The following is a 12,961-nucleotide window of genomic DNA, read 5'->3' on the forward strand; positions in this document are numbered from 1 at the left end:
CCTTGGCCACCGTAGCCATTTCTAGGCTCTATAGTCAATAAATAACCTGATCCTGTTTCGTAGACTGGGAATGTTAACTTGGCTTACATTCAATGCACACATGAGATAAAAAAATAGAAATAGTGCAAAATATTACACATAACTATTGTTTTTATTTTATATTTAGTCTCTGGTGAAGCCTACTTAAAATAACTAACTAATTTCTTTCTAGCAGAGACTTCAAATGACGAGTCTTATAAATTTTCTTCAGCGTAGTTTTAACGCTATTAACCTTAACACGTCTATGCGTTCAGTTTGATATTGTTTGAAGCTCAGTCTAAGTTAAAACATCACATTTCTTGTACCAGCCACAGCTCTCATATCACCTCTTATGCGACAGACCTGTTCTGAGAAACCATTGCATATTGAAGGGAATCACATCTTCCTCCAAAGCGCATTGATATTGATATATGAGAAATAAGCTGCATTGTGTTTTGACCAAAAAGAACGTCAACTAACAAATTTAAAAAAAACGGACATTTTAGGATATGAGCATATATGTTAGGTTTAGCCTTATCACATACTATGAATCCTTTAAGCTAAGAAGAGATAACCGTTTTAAATTGTATTTTTCAATTGTGGATTTTTGCTGATTCCATATGTACAAAGGTTTTCAACATCGGTTTTCAACAAACAATACCAGATAAAATACCTCATCATCGTTGAAATCAGCTATGACAAATATGGGAGTACCCATATATGAATTCCTTTCAACTTTCAACTTAACATATACTGTTATTGCTGCAAAAAGGGCATTTTACCTTAACCCAGTGTACAGAATATAGTGTAACTAAATATGATTTTTTAGAAGGTTGACACTAATTGATGTGCTATTGTCGCTATTTATTAATATCATTATAGGCCTACTGTATTACTTTTATTGAAAGTCCTAAACAATATTATATATACTTTATAGAGGGATGATTAAGCCTCAAAGTATCCAAACTTGAACCCTTTCACTTTTGCATATAAGATTTATTCTTTTAGTCCTAGATCTAGGATCTAATTATACATTAGATCCTAAATATCAGAGCTTAGGAATGTAAATATTTTACGTTTACAGAGGACTGGCCAGGTGGGTGCGACTAGGAGAGTATGACGTATCCACCAAGTCAGATGAGAAACAAGGTCTGGCCCAGTCAGAAGAGTACGAGATCATAGAGAGAATCAACCATCCATACTACCAAGGTCCTAGCGTGTACAATGACATCGCTCTGTACAGGCTGAGCAGGGAAGTTGAATTCAACGAGTACATCAGACCAATCTGTCTCCATACAGAGGACCAGTCCTACAAGGATTTCGCCATTGCTACTGGATGGGGTCGTATTGAATGGGGTGAGTATATTAAATTTCTTAATTTTAAAATACTAATCAAATTGTTTTGAGTCAAGACTCTTATGTGGTGGACGCTGTACTATTTTCAAAAGAAGAACTTTGTGTCTCTGCCAACGAGATTTATGTGAATATTCTTTGTAGTTCTCATAAGACAACGGCATTTTCAATCTACCAGGTACAAAAGATAGAAACTCCTGGAGCTTCTCTATTTTGACCTTTGAGAATTCAGTCCCCAAGATTTTCTATCATGTACGTAAACCTGAGAAAAATCCAGGATTTAATTGTATATTCTAGGACTTAAAATCTTGAGTCACAGAATTCTGGCTTCTTTAGACCCTACGCCACGTAACCCTCTAAACACAGCACATTTAGGCCTCTGAGTGCTCTCTCGTCTTAGGATAACCGATTATCTTCTGATATCTGATTAACTAAATCTAAGAGCCACCATAAATCGTTCACCTGACCTATTGAAGACTCCTCTAACTGGAAGATCCCTGTTATTTAGCTTCATCAGTGCTTTACAAGACGACGTCTCTGGGACCAATCTCGCATTTAGAATCGTCCAGTCATTGATGATACCCAGCTCTAGTAAGTAAGGTACTGGTTCAAAATATTAGAAGCCATTTGAAACCATGGACTACCAGAACCGCTCAGTCTTTGGGAGTCTATGATCTCTGTAGCGACTAATGATGTAGGAATCCCAAAAAGATAAAGCTCCAAATTTCAGGATTCACAAGCCTTCTAGTCTATTTGCTAACGATCCTTAGCTAACATTTCGTCTGTAGAATTTCCGTATGAACTTTAGTTAAATGTAAATATTTTACCTATTAACCTATTTACCCAGTAGTAGTAGTAGTAGTAGTAGTAGTTGTTGTTGTTGTTGTATGTATGCTGTAGTACTATAGTAGTGTGTGTGTGTGTGTGTGTGTGTGTGTGTGTGTGTGTGTGTGTGTGTGTGTGTGTGTGTGTGTGTGTGTGTGTGTGTGTGTGTGTGTGTGTTAAACTAATTTAATTATCAAACTATTTAAATTAAATTGTTTTGTCCATTCATCAACAAGTTGGTGTTACCCTCTAAACACTCAATACGTTGACATTTTACATTGAGATATTCTTAGAATAATATGAAGCCTGTTTGTTTGGAGTTAAAATTGTATCAAAGTTTTGGAATATGTAAGGATTTGACACGTACTCTTTATACTTGTAAGTTATGTTTTGGTAATATAACAACGTTCCCATTTCTTTTTACATTAATTACATCTTCATGTATAACACATCGTAGTTTTCGTCAGCCGGAACGTCTGGAACAGGAACGGCTTGGATCTCAACCAACTGTTGTTTGTACATTCTTGAATTGTCAATTTCATCATTTGTTTAAAAACAGATAACGTTTAAACGTTTATTAGGAAGTATTCTCTAACTACACAGAGTATTAAGCCTTAGAGCGTTTAAAGTTTAACAGTATGATGAGTATATTGGTTGTCCCAATCCTAGAGGTCTCTATTTCTATTCAGTCTGTGCAAAGTTTCATTTTTAAAATACTCTAAAGATGAATCGTTTTGTTTAAAAACAATTTGTTTTACTAATTAAATTACTCAAATTTTACTTTTAAGATTTTTAGTCTTATAACTATCTCGCACATGGATATTGTTTTATATATTTCTGTCCGAAAACTAACATTGGGAGGAGATAAGACATTTGGGATACCTGGCGTTTGCGCACTTAAATATAAAGAAATATGTAATCGTTGAACATTTCAATTCATAAATTGTATAATAATCTATAATTCCGAAAATATACAATTCACATCCAAATCTGACGTCAGTATTTTCGTATTATTTTATCTTGCTTTTCGCTCAAGGTTCCTAGCAGAGTATGTGATAATCAAACTGATAACAGTAGAGTAGTAAACATGTTCTTTTCTTTATTTTGCGTTTTGCGTTTTTTACAATCTCTTTTACAAATACGTTAAATTTTAAAATATCATTGTATGCGTGCAGCTAACAACAGGCAAATATACCTAGAGTTTATTCGTACACTCTACAATCAGTCGATAAACGATGTGTCAATGTTATATGAAAATGGTGTGTTTATTTCATGTAAAATGTTCGTATTTAATAATTATACTATTGTAATGTAAATGTCCAAATGTTTCAGTTTAATTAATTTCAATGCGTAGCCTTTGTAATATAGTATTTATGTCAGCTGCCATAGTCTTTTCCATATTTTAAATTTCATTATCAGTTTTGTGTATTTGATGTTTCTTTAGGAGGCAAAGGCAGTGATGTGCTGCAGAAAGTGAACCTAACAATTACGGAAGCAGATAAGTGCATAGAAGCTTTCAAGTTGGCAAAATGTCCCAAGCTATGCAACGGTATAGAAGAATCTTCCCAGTTTTGTGCCGGAGACTTGATGAACGGTGGAGACACCTGCCAGGTGAGCTAAGTTTATCACAACATTTTGAAATAAGAGGAATTCAAGCTTATAGCAAGTTAAACTATGTGATAATGCAGGCAAACTTATAAATTAGAACATACACGTTGTATAGTAGTTTCAACAAATCAGCGGAATTATCAACAAACACGAAATACTACAAGCATAAATACTAAAACATTCCACGCACCACTGCTACTAGTGCTATTGATCTTCAAGGATGCATAAACTTTGATTAAGTTCATTCTACGAGTTCTCGTATGATATACAAATGATATTCATTTCTAAATAGCTTATTTATTCTTGTGTTTTTTTACATCCTTTCATTCAGTGACTTTCATTTCGCTTATACACGAGTATTCAAACAAAAATTGTGTTAATCCAACTCTTCTATGCCCTTAATTGTGTTATTGATTAATGAAAATCGTAATATATGCTTTAAAACTGGAGTGCTGCTTGTATTTTCTTCAGTAACAGTCAGAAGAGTATCGGTAGCCCTTAATTTTAATGTGTTGATTCCTGAAGAAGAAATATTTGATAGATATATAATTTTCAGTTCTAGTGATTTATAGTTCTTATATCACCTACCAGTGAAAGTTGACTATTCGTCTCTGACCATTGTTTTTTCTCTTTATTGACAACCCATATATTATTGAAGATAGTCAATATATGCATCTCATCATCGTGAGTCTACTTTTCCCTCACAGTGAGACACCGTCTGAAAGTTATTTTCACCTTTCACGTCTTCTCTCACAAAGCACCCGTTCTCAAACGGCTAATCTTTCGTTTCTGGATGAACTCTACATACTCCATTTTTCAAATCTGTAATGAACGGTTGCAGGCTTTAGAGTCCCCATTCACAAAATACTTTGTATACTTCTTGTTTTCGTATGCTTTATTCATCGTTCTTTGAAAGAAACATCGTTCGACGAAAAACATTAGATTTCAATCTCCCACTTGATACGTTCAAATTAGCTCGGTACTTTATTATTAATCTTTGTAGTCCTTTATTTGGTGTTTTACAGATGTAAACAATGTTTGACAGACTTTAGGTTTATTTGGCAGTACGTTCATTGATTTTTCACCTGCAGCCTAAACAACTGGAGAAAGTATTTTTTATATACTATTGACTGTTTGGGGTGGTGGAGTCCAACATGACTTACAACATTCTATTTCCAGCCAAATTTTTGCCATTCGATATTGAAACGTCACAACTTTATCACTGTTGATATTACTTACAGCAAAACCTAGCGCGATCTTTCCTCAGGAGTCGACAATAAACCTTCTAGGCTAAACTTGTAAAACCACATGATGAACTAATCCGGAGGTTCAGATAGAATCAATACTTGTTCTCACGAAGTTTTATCAAATCTTTTAATTGATATGCATGAGGCACCATAGAAAAATATGTAAAATATTAAACTACAGCACGCGTAAGTAACAAAATAGTATTACTTCAAATTTACAAATATCCATAAAACTAAAATCGTAAGAACATAAACAAACACTATAAATAATTGGCTTTGAACATCAGACAGTATTGAGGGAAATAAGGTATGCCATATTGATTTTCATTGTAAACAGCGTCCTAAAATTCCAATCAATTATGTGTTGTTATTTATACGCTTATACACTATGGCTTGGTTTTTAGCCAAATATAACTGTAAATATGTATCTTGCGCTGTAAAATATAAATACTATTTTATTCTTGTATATAAACTGTATGCATGTATAACACACAGTTTTGGTGCGGTATGCAAAACAAATTAATATAACAATAAGTGTTACAGACTGTAGATCCTTCTTTAACTGTTAACAGGGTGATTCTGGCGGGCCTCTGCAGGTACGCCTGACGACTCCTTACTGCATGTATAGCCAGATAGGCATTACCTCCTTCGGCGTCAAATGTGGCGGGAACAAGCCTGGTGTCTACACAAGAGTTTCCAAATACATATCCTGGATAGAAAGTATCGTCTGGCCCTAACAGCACACACAAGATGTAGACCAAAGTTATACCGTATTTATACGAACTTTTATAAGCTTCATAATAAATTATTTTATTTAATCTCTCAAGTGTTTCTATCTCGCTGAACATGTTTATTTGTACAAAGTGAAAATAGGTTACATGATTATTAGATTTCCAGGCAATTAAGATTTAACTTAAACCAAGAGTTGCCTTTATCTCATGTAGTTTAGATCATTTTTTAAGTTCTACAATTAAAATCATAGAAAGACAAAAACAACACTAAATAGCGATATAATTTTAGTTGGTAAATTACGATAATAATGGTGTATTAATAATCGATAGTGTTAGTTTTGTTGTTCACATTGTGTCTCAACATTGTTAAGACAGTTAAAATCTTTGAAATACTTTGGCTTCAGTAGTGTTAGTTTTGGTGTTCACATTGTGTCTCAACATTGTTAAGACAATTAAAATCTTTGAAATACTTTGGCTTCAGTAGTGTTAGTTTTGGTGTTCACATTGTGTCTCAACATTGTTAAGACAATTAAAATCTTTGAAATACTTTGGCTTCAGTAGTGTTAGTTTTGGTATTCACATTGTGTCTCAACATTGTTAAGACAATTAAAATCTTTGAAATACTTCGGCTTCAGTAGTGTTAGTTTTGGTGTTCACATTGTTTCTCAACATTGTTAAGACAATTAAAATCATTGAAATACTTCGGCTTCACTGTGGAAACTCATCTTCAACCAGTAATGCTCGTACCATCAGCGAGTACGGAATTAATGAACTAAAATATTGTTAATTACTTTCCAGTTACACAACAAAAATGTTTCCCTATTATCGCATACCTGTATTCCTCTTTACTGTTATTTCTCATAGACGAAGAACCACAATAAATAGTTTTCTACGAGTCTTAAAACTGGTTCTGTGAAACAATCATATTATCCCCATTGTAGGGAATACCGTTCTATCAGTCTTGGCCATAGCCTTGAGTTAGTGATGGATCCATTTAAATAATTATTACTTACTCCGGTAATTTTTTATTCTTACCAATTCACACAAACTATTTATACATATATTATTTATACTTTTCAAAGTTCAATTGTTTGTTGTTTTTTAATTTAATGTTTTTGAATATATATTCAAACACATTAAATTAAAAAACAACAGACAAAAATTCAACTTTAGAAAGATTTTTAATGTTAACAGTAATGCCTCCGGCCTTGGCGGCAAACGGGAAACATCCCTCGAGATAGTCCTTACAGTGAAATAAATATTCCAAATCGCTGATCAATAACGTTTATAAAATATTACAAATTCAACTAGTCATATTAAACCCGTCTAAAATAACGAAAGGACATTGTATCCTCAGCTAGAGGACAATGGTCGCCGCATATCTTGCAAATATTGTCCGTAGGTAAAACACAGTTCTAGAAGCTTACTGTCACACAAAAACAATACAAATTAAATACAAAATTACTAATGGTGCCGACAAAACACAAAGAACAACGTCTTTTTGTAATGTTCAACGCCGTAAAATCTTTCGTATCACGAAACGGGAATAACTCATTTAATAATGAGATGTACAAATAAGATGTGATTGGCAAGCAAGACAGAGAGCATAGAGGTAAAATGACAATCAAGCTCCATCACAGAGGTACAAGATGTCGAAAAAGAGGATAAATTAGCGAAAACTCTTAAATTTATCCTCATATTAGCAGCTACCCGCGGGTTCACATGCAATTTTTAATATCAAAGGGCGATAAGGTTGATGAGTACTTACCTATTCGCTGAAATCTAAAAAGGGCATTTAAACTAATGGTTACTTCTTAGAGAGTACATACACTATAAATGTAAACAAATATAAAACGGTGGTTAAATTTATTAAACATTTGGTTGTTCTGTCATGAAACAATGTTAACACAAAAGAGTTCATTACATTAGACAGGCTATTTAAATTACGATTTCACAATTTTGGAGACCCAGATGGGATCTTTCGCTACTTTAAAGAGCAATGGGGCGAACCCGAAGGGATTTTAGAAATAACAATAAGCCTATATTCATCCCAGGAATCGTAAGAATGTGTATGTAAAATTTTAGTACAATCGGTTGAATAGTTTATGCGTGGAAGAAAAAAAAGGCACTTTAGCATTTATTATTCATATTAGGATTAGAATGTAATTAGTAGCCCTACAGTGACCTCTCAAATTCCTTGTACTTTTCTTGCTTGAATATTGGTATCTCGAGTGTCTCCTCCACCAAACGCTTACCCCTCCATAGCCTGCTGTCCCCCATACCGAGCAATCACGGTTCCCCTCGGTCCCCTAGATTGATGGACCGCGAGAGGGGCTATTTGGGAGAGACGGTGGCACATACGGATTGAAAATGTATGTAAAAATCAAATTATATAATATGTACGAATGTTCTGTGTACATGTTGCAACAATTTTATTGAAGGCTCTAAGTCACATCCAGCAATTTGAACTCACGCAAGGACTGTATATTAAATGTATTTGTCATATTTATTATTTGAGTAAAGTAAATGTAAAAAGTATGATGACCATTTTCATTACTGCAATGTTCACAATCTGTGAATTCTACTAAAAATATATGTGCATCCATGAACTTAAAGGAATTAGTCGTTTTAAATACTACAAATAGTTTCAGTATTAGTTTTAGTACACAGTAATTTATTCTCTAAATTGTTTACACTCATTTCTTAAATCGACCAATATCTAAGTCTAATGGATATTCTATGAGATGTGACACAGTGTGATTCCAAATGGTTGAATGTGACATAGAGCCTTCAAATTCATGTATGCAACAAGCGCATTGAACAGAAATGCGAATATTTCTTTTCGAATTTCACAGTGTTTGTGACTTATCTTCCTGCCTTAAGGATGTCTATTTTGGTAGTTTTCAAATCGCATTGTGTAGGTAAGTGATTTTATGAATATTGTTCGATATTTACTAACTGTTCAATAAATAGTGTCTTAAAATTTAAAAGACAGATTTGAATTATAATTTTTTATTGTATAAATATTGCAAAAGGCTTATATAGTATAGAGTTTTGAAATTTTGTCAAATTATGTATATTTTTGTCTTATAGTATTTCTAATCTCTCTGAACGTTTATAATTAAACAACTTAAAATTATAGTTCATAGTTTGAGGTAATTTGTGTAGTCTTATTAGTAATTGTGTGAATCATAACTAATTTTCATATCTCTTCAAAATTTATCGAGAATTTGTTTCATTTAATTTATGAAAGCGAAAACTATATTTTCAACAACAATATAGGCTAGGCCACATCTTTTGCACTCAGATTGTAAAATCAACACAATTCCTCCGCAAATTACAAATGAAAGTACCCTTATTTCATAATATTATTTGCTTAATTAAGTATCAATTTTTTTACCTTCCTTACAAACTCATAATTTATCAAACAACCACTGCAGTTTCCTTTACGTAATCGTCACACACAAAATCTACGAGAAACAAGAAACATCCATATCAAATGGTTTGAGATGTGTTTTTCATATTTTGACCTAATTTTATATATATATATATATATATATATATATATATATATATAAAGGTTTAAACTGATTTTTAAATAGTAACAGCTCTAAGATCTTTATATTAAGTTTCACATATGGATTTAATGGTCTAAAGAAATCAGGAAACATACAGAGTAGCGCCAAATATACTGAACCACGTAATTGTTAGGATAGAACAAACAAAACTGAGAAAGTAACAAGACGTCATTAAGCACATTTTCCTGGATTGTGAAATATCCCTCGGTTTCCTTATGTCAGTAATAGTTATTGAGTATAATCCCGATCTACGTAACCCATTCATTGTCAATGGATTGTTTCAGAATTCCTGGACCCACAACATTATTACAAATATTCATCACCAATCTAAACGAATTTAACTGAATGAAGAAGGGTAAATGTGGTTTCTTCAATTAATATAAGACGTTCACTATCAAACCTAAACCTTTAAGAGATTGAACTTTTCATATGTCACTGATTTTAATTGCCAGTTACAATTTGTACTGGACCAATACTATTAGTCCCAAACTTTTTCAACTTAGGTTTCCATATAGTTCTTCGATTTTAATTTGTATCCTTGAATGTGACAAGGCCAATTACGTCCATTTGATCTCTATTCATATGAATATGTTTCATTGCGTTATAAATTAAAAATGTTAGTGGTCCCTTATATTTAAGTTGCAATGACATATTTAATTGACAGAATTAATCACTTAACTGCAGTTCATAATGTAACAATACAGTCGTAACATAACCAGATACCTACATTCCCGGCATATATTTTTAAGTAGGCACAAGTAAATAGCAGCGACATTCCGAGAAAGGCAATTGGCAAATGGCTTTCCTGCAATACTGTTGTTGTTGTTTTTTTTTTTTTTTCAAACAAATAAAAAAACACAGTGGGAATCACTAGGAACAATCCCCCATTTTTAGTATTTGTAACATGCAATGGATGTCAGACTTAATTTGGGATATGTTTTTTAGAGATTTTTAAGATGCTTAATTAGGGTTTGTCTGGTTTTTAACTTGAAATGGACAGTGTTCATTCTTATAACTAGTCTATTATTCCATTATTCATGGATTTTTTAGTAAGCTACGTTCACATTTTGAGCTTGTCTGTTTATAAACGTAGTAAAAATAAAAAGCTCCAGGCGGTGGCAAAATTTATTTTGTTATCTATCCATTTCCTTATCACAGAGAGGAAGTTGATATTTACAACTTTTTAAATTGGAGGGGAAGACGCTAACCCTCCTCCTGTAGAGTAAATATTCGGATGCCCAAAAAGTACGTTCCGTCTACAAAGAAAAATTTTTCATGTGTCTTTTTGAAAACATAGTCAATAAAATATTAGCAGAGAGCGAGATTTGTACGTTCGTGCAAGTAAACTTCCTCCATCTGCATTAATAATTCGTTTGGGCTCAAGCGAGGAATAGTTTCAACCTGTCAGTTCGTCTGTCTGTCTGGTCTACGATCAGGGCGAAACGTTTTCATTTTGTCTGAGGCCACAAGGTGACCTCATGAGCGCTAAAGATTTTGTTGAAAACAGTTAAAGCAATATTGATTGATTATTTAAAAGTTAGTCTAACAGAGTCCAAACAAAATATTAGTTTCGAAACTTGTTGTTAAATATTATTATGACCCATGACATTTTATCACCTGTTTAAATATTTAGAGGGATATAAATCTGTGGAAAACATAACCATCCTTCTTAGATCAAGTATTGTACATTCAAATAGTTTACATTAATAGGTCTGAGGTAATTTCTTTTTTTGGCACTTCTACAGTAATTTCTTTCGTGAATTCTCCTTGTATGCGAATACTCAGCTAATCGAGTTTCTTCATGTGTTCAACTCAGTTGAAACAAGGAGTAATGCCAATTTATGCATTGTGTATAATTGTGCATATTTACAAGACTTCTTTCATAATATTTTGCAATGGCTTCATTGGAAGATCAAGGGTATTTTTGGAGAAATCTGTTATGGGAGTCTGGGAGATGGTACGGTTTTGGCTCGCAATTATTTTGAATACAACTATGAAGACACTTACTGAAGAACGCAGGCATTGACAAAATCTGAAGGGTTGGTTTAATTTCGTGCATAACAATTACAGAAATGTGTGCGTGTCAAAACAAGCATCGCTTGTCACTGTAATAAAGAAAACAACTCTAAATCTACCTTTACATACTCGTACAGCAATGTACACTAAAATTTAATCGTGTTTATAAAGTATGATAAAATAAAAATGCCTTGTCATATTGATATAAATTTACTATACAATAAACATTTTTAAACAGAAATGTAGAGTTTTGTAATTTTTTATTGACAGACTGCCTATAAATCGTTCTATAGTGGTTTACAGTTCAAGTTATAAAGTTGTATGTTGAGCACTTATGCAAAATGTTACAAACCAGTATTACAACCATCTAGAATCAGTTTAACCTGTTCATATTCTGAGTTAAGTTCTTTCGTTTCACATTCTTGAGGATAAGCCAACCAGTAAGTAGAACCTCATTTATTTTCTTAATTTAGCAACGAGTTGTCCTCATACCATTTAAGTAAAAACCAAAAGAATTGGTGCAAACAAAGACATAAATAATACGACTGGTCCCCGCTGACGATTGATGCAAGATAAACAATCACAAGGTCATTGTGCCTTTATGAGCCTGGTATCTAAACGACTCCACATAAGCCAAACAGTCTAAAGGCTTATCAATCTCTCTATTTTTGAAGCAATATGAGAAACTTTCCGAATATTTCAGAACATTGTACCGAGTATATTCTAAATTAGACCATGCGTGTAAAAAATTTGGAAAGTTTTGCACTTTTGGGTATTCCTACAAAAACACATTTGATCTTTTTAAGACAATTATACGAGATAGATAAAATAAACTTATATTTGAACCATATCACCCTCCTGGTGTTTTATTTTTCAAAATATTAATTAATAATGATTAAATTAAAAAATAGTTAATATTTATGATTTCGACTTTAATGGTATCTACATTTAATTATAAAAATGAGCGAAATGTGTTGTATTCGCTTAGCCATTAAGTGTATTGTATAATTGCTGAGGTGCCTAAAATTTCATATATTTTTTTAATAAACTATATTATTCTAGATGATCAACACTATATATTACGTCATATTATCTTTTTATATACAAATTACAAAACTGGTGCAACGTAACGAAACAAGACATATTGTTGGGATATTAGGGGGGTGCTAGTAGCGGCGTGGTCAACCCTCAGACGTAGCAGCTATTGGGACCTAAAGGCTAGATCTTGCTGGTTTCCTAAATCTGGCCATGGGTACACTGAGGATATGTACAGATACAGATATTCGCTGAATCCAGTTGCCGATCACACTATCCTGCATTCTGCAACACCATCCAAGAGGGTTAGTTTCAGAATTAAAAAAGGATAACGGAAAGGGATCACTCCAAGGAGCGTCAAAACGTCTGACACTCCCAAGATAACGTGTTGGAAGCAGAAGCAGACTTCTGACACAACAAATAAGGTGTTGGATATCACTGCCATTTTCAGCTTACTAATGAAAAACAACGGTGTGGCAAGTACGTACTTTGTGTTTTAAACAAGTGTTAAATCTAGGAGGAAGTGCTATGGCAAAAATATTACAAGTAC

General features: G+C 33.1%; 1 protein-coding gene across 1 annotated transcript in view; it reads left to right on the plus strand.

Moving 5' to 3' along the window:
* The window catches only part of LOC124353237, a 59,542-nt gene that overhangs the window by 19,287 nt on the left and 27,294 nt on the right, over nucleotides 1-12,961 (plus strand). Inside the window, exons 5-8 of the mRNA XM_046803158.1 lie at nucleotides 1,103-1,374; nucleotides 3,641-3,807; nucleotides 5,624-5,776; nucleotides 12,673-12,716. Of these exons, the coding sequence (XP_046659114.1) occupies nucleotides 1,103-1,374; nucleotides 3,641-3,807; nucleotides 5,624-5,776; nucleotides 12,673-12,716 (636 nt within the window). The remainder of the gene's footprint in view (nucleotides 1-1,102; nucleotides 1,375-3,640; nucleotides 3,808-5,623; nucleotides 5,777-12,672; nucleotides 12,717-12,961) is intronic.

The sequence above is a fragment of the Homalodisca vitripennis genome, chromosome 1 (assembly GCF_021130785.1).
Source record: "Homalodisca vitripennis isolate AUS2020 chromosome 1, UT_GWSS_2.1, whole genome shotgun sequence".
Lineage (NCBI taxonomy): Eukaryota > Metazoa > Arthropoda > Insecta > Hemiptera > Cicadellidae > Homalodisca > Homalodisca vitripennis.